General features: G+C 39.0%; 1 protein-coding gene across 1 annotated transcript in view; it reads right to left on the bottom strand.

Moving 5' to 3' along the window:
• Positions 1 to 19435: 19435 nt before the first annotated feature.
• LOC128103696 (contactin-associated protein-like 3) overlaps positions 19436 to 24097 on the bottom strand; it is a 168893-nt gene continuing 164231 nt past the window's right edge. The window contains 3 exon segments of the mRNA XM_052728274.1: positions 19436 to 19557; positions 20884 to 20955; positions 21098 to 21319. Of these exon segments, the coding sequence (XP_052584234.1) occupies positions 19436 to 19557; positions 20884 to 20955; positions 21098 to 21319 (416 nt within the window).

Raw genomic sequence — 24097 nt, 5'->3', positions numbered from 1 at the left:
TGTATGTTGTTTTGTTGACTCTGAATTTTTTAAATGTTGATGGGTGAACAGCAGCTGCTGACAGACATGGGATTGTAAAAGGAACTGCTAAATTAAACCAGCTTAGATACTTTAGTAATGTTTTAACTTTAAAATGGAATTCAGAAAATGTATTGCATTGGGGAGAGGTTATGCTTTTGTTTCTACAGTAAATGAAAGTCTGTGGATTCCTTCAAAATTAATAGAGACCAGGTTTGATTGGGGGAGACCCCCTGAAACTCTTGGCTATAGATAAAAGAAATAAACCTAGAAAAACCACAAAACAGGTGACATATATGCTGATCCTTTGACATGGGAACAGCTCTGAGACTGAATGAGACTTGTTGGCTACAGAGTCCTCATGACTTATTATTACATGCCATTCTTTCATATGGCATGGATAGAGGTTTGGTTACACAGTCCAAACAAACTTATAAAGTTGACAGATGTCTTTTACCTGCTCAAACATAAAACAAGAAGATCATCTTTGGCTGACTTGTGTACAACTCACATCCATACTCGTGTTACTGCAGATATGTATGCTATCTTTGAAAGTCTGTGTGTTTTCAGAGCAAGGGGATCAGACATCAATGAAAATGGGTGGCATCCTGGCTCCGGGTGGAAGCATTGGCCACTCAGATTGGGATGGTTCTGGAGGTGGCATGGCCTCAGACTCCTTTAAGGCCTCAGGGGTTCTGTGCGACCTTTGGTGTTAATACAGGACTTGGACTTTGGTACAGACCCCACCTGTGGTAGGACCACATGGTCTTTGGCAGCAGCCAGGTCTGGATGTTAACATTGCTCCAGGTGGCAGTGCATGCCATTCAGACTAGTGCTGTGGGATGTTCTGTATGGCAAATGTGTTGCTCTGATTGGTCAATAAATAAAACACTGATTGGCCATGTATAGGCGGGACAAGGAGGAGAATAAAGCTAGGAAGTGGAAGGCTGAGTCGGAGAGACATTGCCAGCCACCATGATGAGAAACAGCATGTGAAGATGCTGGTAAGCCACGAGCCATGTGGCAAGGTATAGATTTATAGAAATGGATTAATTTAAGCTGTAAGAACAGTTAGCAAGAAGCCTGCCACGGCCATACAGTTTGTAACCAATATAAGTCTCTGTGTTTACTTGGTCGGGTCTGAGCATCTGTGGGACTGGCAGGTGAGGGACTGGCAGGTGAGAGAGATTTGTCCTGACTGTGGGCCAGGCAGGAAAACTCTAGCTACAGATTAGCATGGCTCCAGGGGCAGTGTGGCTCTCGGACATCAACATGGCCCCAGACCTTGGGTGTCCACATGACCTTCAATGGTAACAGGGAGCCTTGGACATCAACCAAGACCCTGGCTGTAGTAGGGCCATGGACCCAGACATGGCCCTCAGCTGCAGCTCTGGCCAGGACATCACCATGGCATTGGATAGCAGTGAAGCACACTCAGATCTGCATGGCCCTGGCTGCATCATTGCCCTGGGGTACCAACATGGATTCAGGTGGATGACTTGACCCTGGGCATCCACACAGCCTTCGGTGGTCACAGGAGTCACATATGTCCACCTAGACCCTGGCTGCTATAGGGCATGGATTCAGACATGGTTCTCAGCAGCAGTCTGGGTCTGGATGTCACCATGGCCTCAGGTGGTGGTGAAGGCCACCCAGATCAGCATGGCCCCAGCAGCAGTGTGGTGCTTAGACACCAACATGGCTTCAGGTGGGGGCCCAGACCCTTGGACTCAGCATAACCCTTGATAGCAACAGGAGCTTGGACAGCAACACAGATCCTGACTGCAGTAGGGTCACATACCCAGACATAGTCCTCAGCTCCAGTCCTGGCCTGGATGTCACCATGGCACCAGGCAGTAGCATGTGCCACTCAGATCTGTATGGTCCCAGCTGTAGCAGGGCCCTTGGACTCCAACATGGTCCCTGGTGACTGATCAGATCCTGGACAATCATGCAGTCTTTGGTTGTACCAGGAGCCATAGATGTCACCTCAGACCCTGGCTGTTGTAGGGTCACAGACCCAGACATGGCCCTTGTCAGCAGCCTGGGCCTGGACAACACCAGGGCTCCAGGTGGCAGCACACGTCACCCAGACCAGTGTACCTTTGACAGTGGCATGGCCCTTAGACCCCAACAAGGCCACAAGTTGTAGCCCAGGCCCCAGGCTTCCATGTGGCCTTTCATGGCAACATGAGCCACGGACCCTAATTGCCGTAGGGCTACAGACCCAGACATGGTCCCTGGCAGCAGCTCACGCCTAGATGGAGCCATGGTTCCAGGTGGTAGCACAGCCCAGCCAGATCAGTGTGGCTCTGGTGGCAGCCCCTGGACATCTACATGGCCACAAGTGGCAGCCCAGACACTGGATATCCATACATGGCCCTTGGCAGTAGCCTGGCCAGGACATCACCATGGCCTCAGGTGGCATGCAGGCCTCCAACATCAGCCTACTCCTCACTGCCTTCATTTCTTCCTTTCTGCCTCTTTCCACAGCACATGAACCATTCTGCTTTTCTTTCTTTCCCATTTCTCCACTACATATTTGCTCATCATGATGAGACACACCTGCCTGGCATATGCTGGGCAAGCCCATGGGTGTCTTCCTGCTAGCTAGGGCCCTAAAGGGGCTTGTGGCTGGCTAACTCCTGCCTGAGCAGAACTACATGGTAGTGGTGGTAGTGGGGTCTTGGATGTCTTCCTGCCAGCCCTGGATAGCTATCCCCCACCTGAGCTGAATTCTTTTGTCACACTTTTTAAGAGTTCTCTTCGATTTGCCCAAGTTTTGAGGTGAGCAGAATATTTATATTTCTGTTCTTTTACATGCTCAAGCCTTCAGTAGTTTTCTATGGTATTTTATTCACCTTGTAGTAATGCTCCTGTAGCTAGAGTTTTCCTGCCTTGCCCACAGTCAGGACAAATCTCTGTCACCTGCCAGTCTCACAGCCGCTCAGACCCAATCAAATAAACACAGAGACTTATATTGCTTACAAACTGTATGGCCGTGGCAGGCTTCTTGCTAACTGTTCTTATATCTTAAATTAATCCATTTCTATAAATCTATACCTTGCCATGTGGCTCGTGGCTTACCAGCATCTTCACATGCTGCTTGTCATGGTGGCGGCTGGCAGTGTCTCCCCCACTCAGCCTTCCCCTTCCCAGAATTCTCCTCTCTCCTTGTCCCGCCTATACTTCCTGCCTGGCTACTGGCCAATCAGTGTTTTATTTATACAGAATGTTATCCACAGCAGGCATGCATTTTTCTGGAGCCTTTGCTGGCTACACATAACAGCTGTGGGGATCTGCAAACCCAGCTTCTTCCCCAGAACATGGTGGTAAATCCAATAAATGCAATAGCAGTTCATTATGTGAAGATCCACAGCTGTAGAGTCAATTCCATAAGGAATCTTTTCAGAATTTCACAGAACTGCGTCCCCATCTTCCCACTCACTGATATCTATTCATTACTCATTGGATGTTTTCAGAGGCATCAAACTCCACCAAATTTCCAATAGAGACTTCTGATTGTTTTTGTATGTGTCTAGATTGTTTTCTGAGGAAAGCTCCCTGATGATGTGGGAGATTTTGATTTTACTCTCTCACTCCTGAGAGTGACAGTAAAGTTAACTTTGAATTAGAGGGTGGAACTAGCTGATAGCTGACCAAAATTATCCATAGAGGTTTAGGAGGACCAAGGACATATAGAGAGACACAAGCAGTAGTAGGGAGGTGCTGTGGGATGGTCTGTATGTCAAATGTGTTGCTGATTGGTCAATGAATAAATCACTGATTGGTCAGTGGCCAGGCAGGAAGTATAGGCGGGACTAACAGAGAGGAGAATTGAGAGAACAGGAAGCTGGGTGAGGGAGACACTGCCAGCTGCCATCAGGACAAGGAAGATGTAAAGTACCGGTAAACCACAAGCCACGTGGCAAGGTATAGATTAATAGAAATGGATTAATTTAAGCTGTAAGAACAGTTAGCAAGAAGTCTGCCACGGCCATACAGTTTGTAACCAATATAAGTCTCTGTGTTTGTTTGGTTGGGTCTGAGTGGCTGTGGGACTGGCAGGTGAGAGAGATTTGTCCTGACTGTGGGCCAGGCAGGAAAACTCTAGCTACAGGGAGGAGTTTAGAATAATTATTGGCCTTTTGGATCAAGGAAGGAGAGAGAGAGGGGGTCACTGATCACTTCTCCACTGCTACTCTGAACATTCAGGTTATTACCCTGATATCTGACTCCTGATTTTTTATTGATAAAGAATAATTAGATAAATGCTTCATCTGGCACCCAATGTGGGGCATAAGATCGCAAGGCAGCCCCTCCCTGCCAGCTTTGCACCTGTTGGAGTAGCTACCGAGGCTGACTTTCCCTCCTTCCCCCTAAGGCTCTGCACATGACTCAGGGGTTTTCCCCATTGCAGCCTCTCTACAGCTGCTGCCCATCCCTGGCCCCAAATGCCATAGGTGGCTGGGTTCACGGCCGGCCCAGTCTGTCATTCAGGTGGGCTTGTGCCCTTGTGTGGTGGTATTGTGTTCCCCAAAATATTGTGCACCCTAATAAACTTATCTGGGGTCAGAGACAGAACAGCCACTAGATACAAAGGCTAGAAAATGGTGGCACTCACACCTTTAATCCTAGCACTCCAGAGGTAGAGATCCCTCTGGATCTCTGTGAGTTCAAGGCCACATTGGAAATGGCCAGGCATGGTGACACATGCCTTTAATCCCAGAAAGCGAGCCTTTAATCCCAGGGAGTGGTGGTAGAAAGCAGAAAGGTATATAAGGTGTGAGGACCAGAAACTAGAAGCATTTGGCTGGTTAAGCTTTTAGGTTTTGAGCAGCACAGTTCAGCTGAGATTCATTTGGATAAGGACACAGAGGCTTCCAGTCTGAGGAAACAAGATCAGCTGAGAAGTTGGCCAGGTGAGGTTAGCTGTGGCTTGTTCTGTCTCTCTGACCATCCAGCATTTCACCCCAATGTCTGGCCCGGATTTGTTTTTATTAATAAGAACTCTTAAGATTCCTGTTACACCCTTGTTTCTCACCATATGGGCTTCTTCCACACATCCCCCTGTGTCTGCTTTTCAAGTGACTGACTCCCTCTCCCTGTGGGTTTCAGGCTTCCCCTTGACCCACTCCTTGGGCCACTGCCACACCAGGTCCGCCCCCTCAATATTTGCTTAGGTTTTTACTGCTTTTGCCACTGCAACACACTCTCAGCCCCCAGCTAAACACGAGCAGCTGCAGCCCCCCTTAGTCAGGCCATGCACTGCCCACAGTCTCTGCCAAGCTGTATGGCACAGTGACAGCCACCTTCACACTTTGCTATCATTGTCAGCAGCTCTAGTGAGACACCTGGAAATTCTTAAAGGGGGAATTAGTTTTTTAAAAAAGAGTTTTTACCCACATAAGAATGGGGAACAATTTATGATGCAGGGATTAGGTCTTTGTATGGTTCCACAAAGGATGGTTTGAAAAAGGAAAAATTCAGTGAGGGGATAATCAACATAGCTGGGATTGACATGATACCAGTTATAATCACTATCAGTTTGGTAATTCATGTTTTAGTCTTAAAATTTAGATATTGATGCTAAATATGATAAATTGACTGAGAAGATACAATCCTTAGAAAGTTCTACTAATAAAACTAAGGAAAATATTCACACACAAAGGAGTTTAGAGCACAATCTACCACACCATTGCATTATGAAACATAAGAGGAGGGGCCCAGAGTTATTAGAAAACCAACCTTAATTTTTTCAGTTGCAGTTCAAGAATGACCACCTGATGATATACACCCCAAGGCTATTCAGAAGTTAACTAGGATCCTGTAGAAATGTTAGATTTGAAGTTATTTAAGGAAACAGTAGTTTCATATGGTGTGTATTCACCTTTTGTGAAGCAGATGTTAAATTCATGGGCAACTTGGAACAGAATTATTCCACAAGACTGGAAAGATTTAGCTATAGCAATATTGGAAGCTGCACTTCAGTTACAATGGAAAACATGGTGGAAAGATGAAGCTAGGATCATAGAACAATTAAATAAAGCTAGAGGTGTTGGAATTTCCGAAGAACAGCTTCTTGGTGAAGGCCAGTATGCTGATTTGCAAAGACAGATTACATTTCATGATCATACCTTGACTCTATGCTGTATAACAGCTTTGAATGCTTGGGACAGAGTTGAAGAATTGGAAAGAGGACTAAGTCATTTTACTAAAATTATACAAGGCCCAAAAGAAGCCTTCACTGATTTTTTTTTTTACAAAGATTGATTTCAACTGTAAATAGAATGATATCAGATCCAGAAGTTAGACAAATATTAATTGAAACTTTGGCTTTTGAAAACGCTAATTCAGAATGCAAAGGGGTGATTAGGCATTTAAAGTCAAGATCAGGACCAATAGATAAATAGATTAGAGATACAGCTGATATTGGATCTCATGCTTATGATGCTACTTTGATAGAAGTGATTTCTAAAAATGTTTAAGAAAAATCAAAAGGTAGATGTTTTAAAATCAAACACCTGAAAAGGGATTATAGGCAAGTTGTTCCTAGAAACAATAGTTTTTCTAGAGCTAATCCAAATAGAATGCCCTAGTCTTCTGGAGTATGCAAAAAGTGTGGCAAAGGCTAGCATTGGACTAATGAATGCAGATTAATCAGGGACAGGCAAGGTAATGCTTTGCCACATCTTAGGGGGCCTCCCACAGGCTCCAATTTCAAATTTGGTTCAATTATTCCCTGTTAGCATTGGGGAAATTATTCCACAGAGAAATTAAAAGACTTAATGCCTGTTGTGAAAAACCATACAGCCATTGGAAATAATTTGTAAACAGTTTCCTCAATCTACAATTTACCATTATATGGATGATACCTTACTAGCTGATTCAGACTCAAATACCTTAGGAAAAAATGTTTGAAGAGGTAAAGAATATTTTGCCTTGATGGAGATTACAAATTACTCTTGAAAAAACATAAAGAGGAGATTCTATTAATTACCTAGGACATAAGATAGCTTTATAACAAATTCAACTATAAAAAGTACAAATCAGGAGAGATCAATGATAAATTCCTATTGATTTTCAGAAAATGCTGGGAGATATTAACTCTCTATGACCCATGATTGGATTGACAATTCAAGAGCTAAGTACTTTACTTCAAACCTTACAAGATGACAAGGACTTAAATAGTCCAAGAAGATTATTAGCTGAGGCTGAAAGAGAACTGGCCTTGGTAGAAGAGAAATTAGAGGATGCAAATGTGGATCACTTGGATCTAGAGATTGATTGTGCCCTGGTAATACTATCTTTTACACATTCTCTACTGGAATTCTTATGAAGAGAGAAGACAATATCTTAGAATGGATATTTTTATTGGACAAACAAAGTAAAAAAATTAAAAACCTATGTAGAAAAGTTTTCTGAATTTATTTTGAAAGGAAAATTGAGACTTCCTTAATTAGTGTGAATAGACCCAACAGAAATTGTGTTACCTTTTAATAATGGTAAAATTGCCTCATTACAAGCAGAAAATGAACATTGGCAAAGAGCTTGATGTAATTTCTTGGGAGAGATTAGCAATAAACATCTCAAAAGCAAGAGGCTTCAATTTATAAAAAGAATTAATTGTACAAGAATACCAATTTTTGGAGCCCCTACATTCTATACTGATGCAAATAAATCAGGAAAGGCAGGTTATAAGTCAGGAAATTTAAGTAAAGTGGCTCAAAGCCCTTATGATTTTGCTCAGAAGTCAGAATTATGTGCTATTCTCATGGTATTATTAGGTTTTCCAGAACCTCTTAATATAGTTACTGACTCTCAATATGCAGAAAGAATTGTTTTACATATTGAAAATGCTGAACTTATTTCAGATGATTCAGATATAACTTTGTTATTTATTCAATTACAAGAAACAATCAGAAATAGAAATCATCCCTTATATATAACACATCAGATCCAGTCTACCAGGCCCACTAGCACAAGGTAATGATGAAATTAATCAACTATCAGTAGACAATATGCTAGAAGCCTCAGCATTTCATAAGAAATACCATGTTAATAGCAAAGGTTTGAAGAAAGATTTTTTCTTTCACTTGGCAACAAGCCAAGGAAATTATTAAAAAAAAAACACCCTACTTGTTCTTTGTAAAACCAAACTCCATTACTTGCAGGAAGCAACCCAAAGGGTACTCAAAGGAATGAAATTGGGCAGATAGATGTGTTTTGTAGATGGAATTTTCTCCTGTCCTGCCTTGTCCCACAATCCAGATGAACTTCTTTTATCCGTGGTCCTGTATCTGCCTATAAAATAATCACTCAGAGACTCAATATTAATTATGAACTGTATGGCCTGTGGCTCAGGCTCATTATTAACTAGCTATTATAACTTAATTCAACCCATTTCTATTAATCTATGTTTTGCCACATGGCTGTGATGTTACAGGTCTGTTGGCATCTTGTTGCTCCTTGGGCAATGGACTAGCCTCTCCCCACTCTGCCTTTCTTCTCTCACTATCTTCTTTGGATTTTCCCATCTGGGTCCATCCTGCCCTGCCATAGTCCAATGCAGCTTTATTTATTATCCAATGGGAACCACACATATTCACAACATACAGAAAGACATCCCACAGCATGTCCCTTTTCTGTCTAATTAAAAAGGAAGGTTTTAACTTTAATATAGTAAAATTGGTACCCAAATGTGGCAGCAAGAATTTCCACCTAAAACCAAAAAAACTTAAAAAAAAAGATTCTAAAATGGAGCTAAAGGCAGCTTCCTAGTTCTTGTCTCTCATGGGGGCCCTGGTACAGAGACTACATGGTACAGAGGCACCAGGGCATTCGAGCTTGAGCACAACATGGCAGATTCCCATCCCAGTACCCAGAGGTGTGTCCAAGCTGAGCATCACTCTGGGTGGCAGATTTAGCTTTTGCCATAAGGTTTCTGGGCTGCAAGCTGCTTGGTGGAGGCACAGACCCACTGCTTCCAAGAGTTGGTGTGAGCATAACTCCCAGAGCTGGCAGTAAATTTACCTCCACCATGCTAAAAAACTGAATGGGGTGGAGCCATCAGCCAAAACTGCACCTTTAGTTTTAGCCACACAGCTTAACAATTTAAGAACTCTCCTGGTCAAAAAAGGATTACAGATACACAATAAAACAGTTGCAGATGGAAAAAACCACTCAATGGGTTACAATGTGTATAAAAAAAATGTATGTAGGCTTGGAAGAGAGAGAAAAAGGAGTATAGGCAGTTATACAAAGAAATAAATAGTTTTAAAAATAAAGTATTTAAAGAGACAGTAAAAGTAGTATAAAAGTTAAGCCATGTAAAAATGAAAATTACACAAAGAATCTGGATATTACATATTATTATATTGTCTTTGGAATTTTTAACTGCAGAGAGATATTTGATTGTAAAGACTGCTAAGTTAAACCAATATATATATTTTAAAGGTATCTTGACTTCAAAATTTGGATCTAAGGATATGTTGCTTTGGAAGGGAGGCTCTGCTTTTGTTTCCATGGGAAGCAAGTGGTTATGAAGTTGTTCCAGGTTAATTTAAGATGGATCAGATTTGATTAAGCGAGACCTCCTCTATCTTGACAGATGTTATCTATCAACAAAGGTTTAGCCAGTCTTCCCAGGTCTTGACCATTATCTTGAATTTTCTCAGGATCCCTACAGGATAAGCAGTTATTGAAAGATAAGAATGTCAGTGCCTCCAATCAGCAGGAAGTAGTATAAAAAGATAGGTCCAAATTCCCAAAATATTGTTTATAAATGTTTATTTTTATTTAAAGGAGGTTGATTATAAATGCAATCTCTTTCTGAAGAAGAAAAGTGGATATAGGTATGATAGGATAAAAGGCTAGATTATTGAATCAACTTTAAAAAAGCAATAACTTGCTTGAAATATTTTACATTGCCATGGATTTTGGTTTATTGATACAAATTTAAAGTTAATTTTGTTATACTGTATGCATATTTCTATTATTGTTTAAAGTATTATATTTATGCAACTCATTTAAAATTGTAATGTATAATTAAGAAATACAGATTAATAATCAGTCATTTATAATAATCAAACTTATAGTCATGTTAGTTAAGTTTTTTAGGTATACATAGATATATTTCAATTAGGTAGGGAATCTTCAAACACTTCAAAGACCTAAGAATATGGCATTTAAAATGTTTTAAGAACTTAGACTTTTCTGGACAGTGAGACATGTCTGCTCCTGGAAGCATAAATTACTTCAGAGGATGATGGGCATAAAAGAAACTTGCTATGGGGTTTGCTTACAATATGGAAAAGTCTAGACATTTGGGTGAGAAACTGCTCTTGCCTAGACTGCTTGACAGTATGTTGTGCAACCTGGATATCTAGGATCCATGGGAAAATGACCAGTGAACTTTACCAAAACAGGGTGAGATGATCCTTCAGGTTCTTTCTTCACAGAAGAAACTGCCAGACATTCTGCAGGACACAGAGAAAAGTGACTGACACACTTTGCCAAAATAGGTGAAATGGTCCTCCAAATTTCCTGCTTCAGTGAAAAATATGCCTGAGACTCTAGGTCTGTAGCCTGAAGATGGATGCCTCAATGTTACAGAGGAACTTTGGGTGACTGTCCAGGCAGCCAGATGTCTCTGTCATTTCTAGAATTTTGGAAGTTTCTTGCAATGCACTTCCTGTTTACTCAGGTAATATTATGTGCTTCTGGGGTCTTTGATGGAGTTGAAGACTAGATAGTTATAGTTTTCCTTAATCATGAGAAAAGGTAAATTAGATATAAAGGTAGGATAGATGATAGAATAATTTTCTTTAATTTTGCCAAATACAAATAGACTAGATATTGTAACTGTACTTCTTGATTGATAACTGTTTTGTTATCTGTAATTTTACTATGTTAAAATGAAAACCTTCCTTTTTGATTAGACAGAAAAGGGAAAGTGCTGTGGGATGGTCTTTCTGTACACTGTGAATATGTTTTGCTGCCATTGGTTAATAAAGAAGCTGCTATGGCCTATGACAAGGCAGAATAGAGCCAGGTGGGGAATCCAAGCAGAGAGACAAGGAGAAGAAGGCAGAGGCTGAGGAGATACTGAGAGCTGCCATCAGAAGTAAGATGTGAAAGAACAGGTAACACCACAGCCACGTGACAAAACATAGATTAGTAGAAATGGGTTAATTTAAGATGAAAGAGCTAGCTAGCAAGAAGCCTGAGCCATAGACCATACAGTTTGTAATTAATATTAAGCCTCCGAGTGATTATTTTACAAGTGGCTGCAGGGTTGGGGGGTGAAAGAGATTCATCCAGACTATGGGGCCAGATGGGACTGGAGAAACTTCTAGCTACAGTGTTTCATTTTGTGGAGTTTGGAAAATTAAAGTATGTGCACCATACCATAGATACATATTCATGATTTCAATGGACAATTGCTTTAAGTTTTGAAAGGGCTGAGTTTGTAATTACACATTTATTAGAATTAATAGCCTTTATGGGAATACCTGTACAAATTAAGACTGACAATGCTCCAGCGTATGTCTCTAGTAAAATGAAACAGTTTTTTTTTTGCATATTACAACATAAAACATATTAAAAGTATACCACAAAATACTACAGGACAAACAGTTATCGAAAGATTTAATTGCACTTTAAAAGACATGCTTAAGGGGTAATAAAAACCCCTGGAGATAGATTATAAAATGCTTTATTAACTTTAAATTTTTTAAATGCTAATGAGAAAGAAACAATAGCTGTGGAGAGACACTGGATAGCAGAAAAAAACTACAGAATTAAATCAGTCTGTATACTTTAATGATGTGTTGACCTCAGAATGGAAACCAGGATATATGTTACATTGGGGAAGAGATTTTGTTTTTGTTTCTACAGGAGAAGAAAAGCTGTGGATACCATCAAGATTGATAATAATTAGATTTGAACAGGAGAGACCACTTGATTAAGAGAGGCAATAGTTCATCAAACAGCATGGTCATTCAATCTAAACTAACTTATAAAACTGACAAATGCCTTTCATTTTATTAGATATAACCTGCCAAAATGGGAAACTCCCCAAAGTTAGGATTATGGCAGGGTTTTGTTTTTGTCTTTCCAAGAGAATAAAATCATCTAACTAAGAAATCTGAAGACCATTGGACAAATGAGACATCCAAAAAAGAAGGACTAATCATTCAGTGAAAATGTCCCAAGAAAAAGAATTAATTGCTCTAATGATATAGCCCACTTCTAACTGGATAAAATTTCATATATCTTCCCAAATGTTTGTTTCTGCTGTTCTCTACAGACATATAAGGCAAATGATCTTTTTGTAGTCTCAATTCAATTAAAAATTAAATCTGGCTTTGAAATTGGAGTGTGGTTCTCTCCTTCTCTACACCCAAGCATGCTTGTTAAAGGAAAATCCAAAATATCTGTCTCATGTCAGAAGAGCCACCTGGTATGGACAGAAGAGAAAACAAAAGTAAGGGACTATTCTATTGCCACTAATCTCACAATCCTTTGATTTTATTTATACTCTTTAAAACTTTTCTTAAGGTATAAATATTATCTCAAAATATAGAAGATTAATACATATATTTAAATATATATTTAAAATTTCTGTCATAATATTAATGGTTATATAGAGTACTAAGTCATTCTAGAAATAGGCTTAATCTAGCTTCCTACACATGATTTTGGGCTTGAGTCTAAATCAGGTAACTAGGAATTAAGCTTGTGTACCCCAGATTTAGTTAATGAATTGTGATCCTTTAATCTCTCCAAGATCTGTGCATATGACATTTAAAATGTTAAGCTTTCTTCAGTGAATCATAACCACTCCCAACAGTGACCTCTGAAATCTACAAAAAGTGATGGAGCCCCACAATGACAATTCCACCTGGATTGTGGTAACATCATTCAGCTGACATACACAAAGATCAGCTTTGGACTACAAACTTCTCAAGACAGTTTCAGTGTGGTTACCTGAGATGGTCCAGCCTCACAGCCTACTCCAGCCAAGACTGGAGTCAATCTTCAGATAAGCGCTGCATTTTTCCATGACACTGAGATTGGACAGTGGCTAGCTCTCTCAGGACTTGACCACTATCTTAATTTTCTCAGAGTAACCTAAAGATGCTGTTGCCCCAGACAACAGTAAGTAACTTTAAGAACACAACACCCACATTCCCAAGAGGTGGAGTGGGTGTTTTTTGTCATTCAGTGAATTATGGATGTTTATCATTATTTAGGGGGGTTGGTTGCAAATTATTACTGGTCATGGTAAGGGAGGAAGCTAAGCACGGGAGGAGGTTAGCTTCAAGGATCTCTTTATGAAAAGAAAGATGGGGGATATAGGAACGATAGGATAAAAGGGCAGATTATTGAATTTACTTTCAACTAAAAAACAACTGTTAATCTCAGATACTTTACATTGTTATGGATTTTTGTATATCAATACAAATTTAAAGTTATTTTTGTTATATGTATGTATGTTTCTACTCTTAAGATATTGTACCAACACAGCTCATTTAACATTTAATTAATGTAATGTAAATTTCTAGTCCTTGGAAGTTATTATAACAAATTATTTAGGATAACTAAGAAATATAGGTTAGTAATTAGTCATCTGACAATCAAATTTGTGGCCATGTGAGGTATGTTTTCAAGATACACACACACACACACACACACACATATATATAATATAACATATATTTTAGATAGATAGATATTCTTCAAATACTTCAGAGACCTATAGAATTGGAATTTAAGATTTTTTTTTAATAACCTAAGGCTTTTCATGACAGTGAGACATGTCTGCTCCTTGCAACACCAATTTACTTCAAAAAAAGGACAGTGGGCATTGAAGAACCTCCATATGGAGTTTGCTTTTATTGTGGCAAAGTTAGCCACTGGGTAAGAAACTTCCCTTGCCTTGACTGCTGATAGTATGTTGTCTAAATTGGACAAGCAAGACACAAAAGAAGGTGATGCAGAACTTTGTCAAGACAAAGTAGACCAATCCTTCAAAAATTCCTTCTTCACAGAAAACTCTGTCAGATATTCCAGGCCTGTAGGCCAAAGATGGATGTCCCAATGTCTCAGAGGAACCTTGGGTGACTGTCTATGCATCCAGCTGTTTCAGTCATTACTATAGTTTTAGAAGTTCCTGTTTACTCAGGTAATAGTATATCCTTCTTGGGTCTCTAATGGAGTTGAAGACAAGATAGTTATAATTACAATTTTCCTTATTACTAAATCCAGAAAAGAAATTTACAAAAGATGTAAAATTTATAAAGGTTGAGAGACATAAAAGCTTAAATTGTTTATCTAAGAAAATGTTTTGAGGTCTAAAGAGATAGTTTTGGGTTGGTAATACAAGGTAGGATAGAAAGTGAATTAGGTACAAAACTTTGGACTCATCAAGATAAGATAGAATATGAAGTATTTTCTCTGAATTTGCCAAATGCAAATGGACTGGACATTGTGAATGTAGTTCTTACCTGATAATTGTTTTATTGCATATAGTTTTACAGTGTTAGAATTAAAGCCTTCTTTTTTTATTAAGACAAAAAGGGGGAAATGTTGTGGGATCTTTTGATCACACTCTGACACTCCCGAGACTGACAATAAAGTTTACTTTGAATCAGAGGGCAGAGATAGTTACTAGCTGACCAAAATTAGCCATAGAGGTTTTGGAGGACTGAGAACATATAGAGAAACACAAGTAGTAGTAAGGAGAGGTTTAGGAAGATTCTTGGCTGTGGTGATATATTGTGTACCCCAATAATGCTTGCCAGAGGATCAGAGGACAGAGCCAGCCACTAGATTAGACATAGAGGCCAGACAGTGGTGGCACACACCTTTAATCTTATCACTTTGGAGGCAGAAATCCGTCTAGATCACTATGAGTTCAAGGCCACACTGGAAACAGAGCCAGGCAGTGGTGGCACACACCTTTAATTCATGTACTGGGAGGCACATACACCTTTAATTCCAGGAAATGACAGCAGGATGGAGAAAGGTATACAAGGCCTGAGGAAACAGGAACTAAGGCAGTTCAGCTGAGACCCTTTCAGGTGAGGACTCAGAGGATTTCAGCCAGAGAATTCATGGAGTTGTGAGGTAATAGGTGGAGGCTGTGGCTTGCTCTACTTCTCTGATCTTTCAGCTTTTACCCCAATATCTGGTACTGGGTTTTTTATTATAAGACCATCTAAGATTTGAACAACTTCTTCTTGGATCGAGGAAGGAAAGAGGTCACTGGTCACTTCTACATCGCTTCTCTGATCATTCAGGTTCTTACCCCAATATCTGACTTTTGAGTTTTTATTAATAAAGAATAATTAGATAAACACTTCACCCTAGGGCAAGAGACAGGAGCAAACTCTTGAGGTGTGGATGTAGCAATATTTTCAGAGCTCTCTGTTGAACTCAGAAATACCTGAAAAATGTGGGTTGAAGCTTCAAAAGCAGAGTTTTAGTACCTTCTACATTTTATGTTTTTCTAAAAAAAAAATCAGTTCAGTCGAATTCTTCATTTTTTTATGAAAAATAAAGTGTCTGAGCCAAACCTGCAGTGTCACTATTTTGAAAGCCACATTTCCTGTATTTTGGGATTGAATACTTGCCAGGAGTACTACAAGCAAATGCAAAAACTCTCCATACTCTAACATTCTATATTATTCATAAAAGGGGAAGGGAATGTAGATATATCAGTAAGCCCTTGCAGTAATACATTTGTGAACAGAGTACCTATTGTCTTTCCAAATGAATTCTCTTTGTTCCCGGTAAAACACTTTTGATCATTTTCAAGAAGTTACAGCTTTTACTTTTTTTCAAGACAATCTCCCCAGAGGGAAAATGTCATTTAGTGAAACCCACAGTGCTGATGATTTCTGAATGACTTGTTTGTGTCCTGAGAAACTTGAAGTAGTAAAAACTGATGCTATTAAGACTTACTGATAAATGTGCTTAGGAAATATTGTTATACAAAGAAGAACTTAGCTAAAGGAGTACTGCCTCCATATGACTGGAAGATAAATAATATACTAACTAGACTTCTTGGAAACTGTAGGAAAGAAGTTTGTACTATAACGTTTAGGATTGCTGAGAAGTTTCTGCTAATGTTGATTCATCAAGATTGACCTCCACGTAGGCTCCACTCCCACAACAAAAGGAAACTACCCTGATTTATAACAGGCCATTAAGGCTCATATCACCCCTACCCGCCAATCAAAGAACATGCTTCTAAGCAGCAGCTCAAGGCAGTGGCAGTGCAGGGTTACAACCATCATTATGTCCTGGTCTACCATTAAGCCCACTGTAGGAGAAGCATAGTTTTTGTCAGGTGGGCCAGATGAATCTGGGTAACAGCTGTTAGAAAAGAACAGAACTGAAAAAATAATTCTGGCAGTATCTTTGCTAGGTAAATCTACCATCTTCCCAAGTGGTCAGACTTGAAATCTCTTGTCTCCATTTCAATTGTTCAAAGTGTACCCTGGGGCCAGGACCTAAAAAATGTTTAAGGATGGCAGTGTGAATAAAATGCATAAGCCTAAGGTGATATATATGATAGTAAAATCTTTTTGTTGCCGGCTCCTCTTTGGGCATTAGCTAAAGTTAGACATGAGTTACATTAAAGATTTCTTTCCTTATTAATCTTTAAGTGGGTGGAGTGATTCCTCACTGGGAAGGCATATCAATAATATGACAATATGAAGTGCTTATTTTCTTCTTCAAGAACAAAATTTCGGGGAAACTATTTTTAGTTTTATATCATAGAAGGCTGTGACTTGCAACTAACATCTGCATAGCCAAAGAATGTTTAGTATTGTTTTCATTACAACAGCAAAAGTACAAAAGATGACTTTGGTTAGCTTATTTTTAAACATTTGTTCTCTAACAGAACTTTAAACATGTACATTCATATAGTTCTATTCTAGCAATCAAAGATTTGTCTTTCTTTCATGATGTGTTTAATGATTTTAAAATGAAAACTTTACAATTTGATAAATATCAGATCATAAAAAGGTAAAGGGATCTTAACAATTAACATACAATCCAGTACAGAATGCACTTACCTGTAAATATTTGTGCAAATTAGGAAAAATCACCTTATAATTTGTTTTATACAACTTTCCTTAAAATAATTATATTTTATTCCAAAAAATGAATTTATTTTACACAACTTTCCTTAAAATAGTTTCCCTATTTTATTTCAAAAACGAATTTATTTTCTAATAAAAAGTCATCTTGGAAGGCTGTTGATAGATGACATGTTGATGCTATTTGATGCTTTAATTTTTCTATCTTGCCAAAAGTATGGAACAGATGATATAGAGTTTTATCTTCTGAAACCTTGTGAAATTCTAGCTTCCAAAATTTTCAATGGAATAAGAGATGTGTCTGTAAAAGTTGTAGTGATTATATGGTGCCTATCTATATTGGCTAATAAAATGAAACTATATTTTTGTAGACTATGTCCCCATCCTAATTGGGCTTTTGAGAAAAACCCCATAGACACATATATTCTTCATGAAGTTGTGTCTCTCACATTACCATATATATATATATATATATATATACATATACATATAGATTCAATAATACAGTATAAATAGAGAACCATACCCATGCAAACATCAACAGAGGTGAGAATACTAGAAACAGACTTAAGAACAAGGCAATCTATAGTCACTCTTTCAAAAATAACACAAATGAGATAGAAATTCAGTTACATAGTGGTAATGTTGAATGGAATATTTCTAACTTTCCCAGATGTGGATGAACTGTATTAGTCCTTTACAGGTAACTGGTATCTGGATTCTGGTGAATGTAGCATCAATGTTTTTACTATAACTGGTATAAACCAAATGATAGTTCATATAATTACCAGGTAACACTACCTTATTATTAATTCCTGCAACTGTCTCCATGAAATTAATTCCATCTTCTGCTTTGGGTGTATGTAGAAACTTTAGTGAGACATACTTCAGTTAAGAGCACATATTCAGTTTGCAGTAATCTATGAGAATTGGTCCTGTGATTAGAGTAGTAAGTTTAATGCAGATCATGCAAGTGCTGGCTTTCCTTGGAGTTAGCACCCTTCAGTTTACATTGCAAAAACAACTGGACAGAGAGGATAATACACAGTATTTATGCCCAAAGCAATTCCAACTTTGGAAAAGATATGGGGGCTCTTCAGTTGGAGCTTATTTGTCTAATAAATCAAAAAGATATTCTCTATCTATACAGTATAGTCACAGAAATTCAAAGCATATCAGTAACAATTTTTAGAAAAATATAAATACAGAATAATAAAGAAAAGCTGACAGATTCTTTCAATATTTGGGAATAAATATGTTCAATGTTATGTTTGACTTGAGTATTATTGAATAATAAACAGTGTATATGGCTATAAATTTTTTTGAAACAATCATAATTTATAAAAACCTATAATTACAAATTACAAAGAAGACAGCAGCCTCTCTTAGTAGTTATTTACTATGCATCTTGTTATCTATTAATTTTCTGTGCCATTACAAAATCCAATATTAAAATTTCATAACATTCAATACCATTTCATCTTTGAAATTTATCAAAATGATTAAAAATGGTCAACTAGAAAAAAGCAATGCACCAAAAATATTTCTAGGCCTCTCATTTTTTTTTTTTTTTGGTTTTTTGAGACAGGGTTTCTCTGTGTAGCCTTGCGCCTTTCCTGGAACTCACTCGGCAGCCCAGGCTGGCCTTGAACTCACAGAGATCCGCCTGTCTCTGCCTCCCAAGTGCTGGGATTAAAGGCGTGCGCCACCACCGCCTGGCAAGGCCTCTCTTTGTATTATTGGCCTGCAGACAGGAAAGGTACTGTTAATTTTTTTTTCTTTTACAGGGCACTTGATCCTGCATTCCAGGACCATGGAGATGCAGGCTAAGCAGATCTATTTTATACATGTTGACAGTGGAACAACAAAGCAGTCCAAGATAAGCTTACAAGTAACAACAACAACAACAACAACAACAACAAAAACCAACCAAACAACAACAATAACAACTTGACTTTGTCTGAATGCAAGTTCTGTCTCATTTTCAAAGCAGGACCATAGCTTAATGGCCACTTAGTTTCTCAGCTAAAATTCATAACTGCCACACAAACTAAAGCCCTATTTAGAAAAGAGCATTCCACCTGGGGAAACTACTCCAACATGATTAATGACTCCGTATCCCTTCTAATATGTTGCTAGGAGTGTTTTGCTGAGGAAGAAGGCAGCCTCCTGGAGATTCTGAGACAATTAGTCCTCTGGAAGCTGGCACTGGGCACATACTGGGATGGGAAGAATGGGAAAGGCAGGTCAGCCACAGTCACCTAAGAAGACTTTTAACTCATACTTCACTTTTGAGAGTAGTCCTAGAACTCTTCAGTTTTTGAGACCGTTGACTCATTTTTTTGGTGTAACTTTCTCTGCTGATGAACATGTATGGTTATGGCAGACACACAGAGCAAAATAAATATCACAACTGCTGTTATTCCTGGAGAGAGAAATGAAAAACACAAATCCGAATACTGAGCCCTGACTGGAGGCTTTGCTGATAGCATTAATCAGTAAGTTAGGTGAAGGCAACAGAATCAATACTGTGTGATATACTGGGTCTCCAAAACTCAGGAATTTTAAGGTCATGTGATTTTATGACAATCTGATGTCATTCTCAGCTATTACTACTTTGGGATAGATCTGCTGGGATTCTTCCCTAAGTTTGGTTGTATTTGAGCAAATGATTTTGGATTTAAAAACAAAAACATATACAATTTTCTAAGACCACGTGTACTCTTTCAGAAACTGGAGGGAAGTTTTAAATTGTTTAAAAAGTATCTAGTGCTTAACACTAAAGTAGAGTAAATGTTACTGTTAGTCTAATTAAATTAAATAGTACATTTTGCTGATTGTGTGTGTGTGTGTGTGTGTGTGTGTGTGTGTGTGTGTGTGTGTGTGTGTGATGCAGATATGCAAGTATCATAGTATACATGAAGAATTCAAAAGACAACCTTGAGTGTCATCCTTTGTCTTCCTTTTATTGAGACAGTTTCTCACTGTTCACTGCTATGTATGCCAGGCTAACTGGCCCTTGGCCTTCAGGATTCTTCTGTCTCTACCCCCAAGCTTCTTTTAGGAGTATAAAGACATATTATAGACACATACTACTGTGTCTGACTTTTAGGTAGATTCTGGAAATGGAAACTCAGGTCCTCATGCTTATATGGTAAATACTTTATCTACTGAGACATTTTACCAGTCTATGAAATTGTTTTAAATACCTTCTATGATACTATACTTTTGAAATAGTTGTGTAACAATAGTCAATTGATCTTTATTACCAAAAATTATTACAGGGGCATTTATTAAGTTTATGTGGATATTTGATAGTCAAGTATAAAAGTTCTAAAACCCTGAAACCCTGGGGATAGCAGTGACTCTCAGCCTTAGGCACACATTGCACCAGCAGTAACTCAGGGTGAGCAGAAGGATTTGGGACTACCAGCATTAGTCTTAGATTATATTCCATAGGCAGTGTACTAAAGCACAAGCTATGATACAAAGGCTTAATTATTTGTAGTTCTGCCAGCAGTTATTTTCATATTAAGAACTTTCTTATTTTGTAACTGTTCTTTCAGAATCACCAATATGATACTAAGAGTCTCTAGAGAAGGTAATTCATAAACAGTAACTCAGAAAAACAGACACACTCAAACACAGCTCTTTGATCTCATTATTGAACGTTGGTCCATTTTTTATTGTGCTATTTAACTCATTGTCAAAATGGTAATAATACAAAGACCAGATTGTCTTAGGTCTTTACCTCCAGTGATCCCAGGGTCACTCCTGTCCGTGTTATGAAGGGGCTGTCTGTCTTCTGAGGATCCAGAAGGACCTGCAGAAGAAAAGGGGAGAGAAGCAGAGTTCATGTACACACTGCCAGGAGGAGCAGGTTGCAGTGTGTGTGTGTGTGTGTGTGTGTGTGTGTGTGTGTGTGTGTGTGTGTGTGTGTGTGTGTGTGTGTGTACCACACACACCTGCACCCATAGAAGGCCCGGGAGCCAGTTCCTGCACTGCTGAGTCAGGGCTGTCTGCACACTTGGCTGCAGCAGCCACTGGGCCTTGAATGGTGACACTGGCTCCATCCTGGTGCAACGCAGCCTTCAATGGGGCTTCCTGGCCAAATCGCACCGAAGAGAGGCAGCCGGTGAAGCCCTGAGATGCTGCCTGCCTTGTGTCAGGGTCAGCGTCCAGTGGTTCTGCAGGTAGGAGAAGGGGGACATAGTCAGGACCAGAGGCAGGCCTGGAGCATCCTTTTTGTTGCCAGCTCCTGGAAAGCACACCCTTCTGTTGAGTGACCATGCTCACCAGGGGCAGTTTTTTAACTATGGTGGCTTCCAAAAGCAAAGCTGGCTTTGCAATAAGCTGCCATAGTGGGATGACGTTGAACTTCGGTTTGCATGTGCACTGCGGCGGATTATAGGTATACACTACCACGTCCAGTTTGAAATTAATTAATCTTAATTCATTTAATTTCTAAACCAGATCATTAAAAGATGGTTAATTTTCAAAAAATTACATTTTGTTTGTTTATTTATATTTATTGTGTGTGGCATGCACATGATGTGGAGGTCGGAAGATAGCTTTCATGAATCAGCTCTCTCCTACCACGTGGAGCTTGGGAACGGAACTGAGGTTGTCATACTCTATTAAAATACACTTTAAATGGAACTCACAGCCAATGATTCAAGGCTTTACAGTAAAGTGACTACAGGAAATGAAGACACAGCTCTGGAAATTCTAGTTTATTGTTTTTGTTTATCTTTTTTTCTTTTTCTTTTTCTTTTTCTTTTTTTTTTTTTTTTTGGTATTTTGAGAAACAGGGTTTTTCTATGTAACAGCCCTAGCTGTCCTGGAACTAATTTTGTAGACCAGGCTGACCTTGAACTCACAGAGATCTGCTGTCTCTGCCTCCAGAGTGCTGGGATTAAAGGCTTGTACCATCACTGCCAAGCTGTTTTTGTTGATCTTATTCAGTTGTTTTTTTTTTTGTTTGTTTGTTTTTTAAGGCAGTGTCTCACTATGTAGCCCTTACTATCCTGGAACTCACTCTTTCGAGCAGGTTGGCCTTGAACACACAGAGATCCATCTGTCTCTGTCTCCCAATGCTTGTATAAAAGCCACATACAACCATGACCAGATCATTAATTGCTATTTTGAATGATATAAGCAAATTTATGACATTTATATTTTAAATGAATTGTACTTAAAAAATCTTTTTAATTGACTCTTTGTGGATTTCACATCATGCATCCCGATCCCACTCATTTCCCTGTTCCCTTGCATCTTCTCTCTGCCCTTGCAACCTCCCCTCAAAAAACAAAACAAAATTTAAAAGAACAACCAAAAACCAAACACACACACACACACACACACACACACACACACACACACACACACACACACAAATTCTCTGTGTGGAAGCTGTAATATGGCCCAGTGAGTCACACAGTGTACTCTTTAGTCCACACATCTTTACTTGTAAGTGTTCATTGCTATGAGTCATTGGTCTGGTTTGAGACTTCTGGCTTCTGTTGTGCTATTGATAATGGGCCCTCATTGGGACTCTTCTTGGAAATCCTATTGTTATCCTGTGTCATGGAGATTCTGCAGATTTGGATCTGTAGGTCTGACCCCTTCACATGTTCCAGTAGTTCATAGATGAGGTGGACATTGCCACAGCTCTGAGCCACGCCTTTTTGTTTGGATGATCAGAAATTGTACCTTTTTAAAGATTCAAAAAATGCGTGTGTGTGTGTGTGTGTGTGTGTGTGTGTGTGTGTGTGTGTGTGTGTGTGTGTGTATTTGTGTATGTGTATACTTGCAAGTGCCTATAGAGGCCAGAAGAAGGCATCAGATGCACACGTGCTTGTGAGCTACCAGAAATAGGTGCAAGTAACTGAACTCAAGTCCTCTGCAACAGCAGTGCATGCTCTCAACTGCTGAGCAAGTTTTTAATCAGGTAAACCAAGAAACACAAGACTGGACAGCCTTTTACCCAGGTTATTTCTCCAGTTTGTGTTTGAAGCAGGCAACATTGAAGTGGCAAGGTCCTCTTTCATTCTAGGATGAAGAACAGGCTTCTTTACTTTTTCTACGGAAAAAAAATCTATAGATTCCCCACGATCTATGTAACTCAGCAGCAATGCAAAACCAGCCCCACATAGTACTCATTGATCTGCAGCCCTGCCATTTCCCCACAGGGCTTAGAGAAACCCATGCAAATGACTGGTACTCTTGAGGCTCATGTGTGTAATTAACATTCACCTAATATTTTTCAACAAATGAGTAAGACAAGAATTCCAGAGGCTGTGTAAATCAATGCTTATGATTTAACCCTGAGCACTCTGGGTAAATTTTTTTGGAATATTACTGGTGCCCTACTCAACTTGTTGGTCTATCTTATCATAAATTAAAGGAGTAAAAATTCTTGGAACTATAAGTTTTAGTATAAAAGTATAATCTTATAATTATTAAGTGATTTGGAAGTAGCAAGAGGCTTAGAGCAGAACTCATCCTAAAATAGATGTCTAATATATGAAATGCTTTATTGCTCTTTTGATTATTATTTCTATTTCAAAGTATAGAGAATGTGGAAAAGTTGACTATAATTTAGTGGGAGTCATTTACATCAGGTTATATGCCTCCTTGCTTAATTCGAGTTTAAATGTTTCTGTTTTGGGTCTCATTACACAAGCAGGATGGCCTCAAACTTGTAATCCTCCTGCCTCTGTCTTTCAAGTTCTGAGATTATAGGCATGTACTACCATACCTGACTTTTGAACTTAAATTTTTAAAAATGTATTTTTATTATTTTTATGTGTGTGAATGCAAGTGCTCCTGTGTGTCTTAGTTAGGATTTCTATTGCTTTGTTAAAACAACATGACTAAAAGCAACTTGGGGAGGCAAGGATCTATTTCATTTTATACTTCCACATCACAACCCATTATGGGAGTCGGGGCAGGAACTCAAGGCA

Source organism: Peromyscus californicus, unplaced genomic scaffold, assembly GCF_007827085.1.
Source record: "Peromyscus californicus insignis strain IS unplaced genomic scaffold, ASM782708v3 Scaffold_8__1_contigs__length_139910024, whole genome shotgun sequence".
NCBI lineage: Eukaryota > Metazoa > Chordata > Mammalia > Rodentia > Cricetidae > Peromyscus > Peromyscus californicus.
This window is presented reverse-complemented; position numbering and strand designations above follow the sequence as displayed.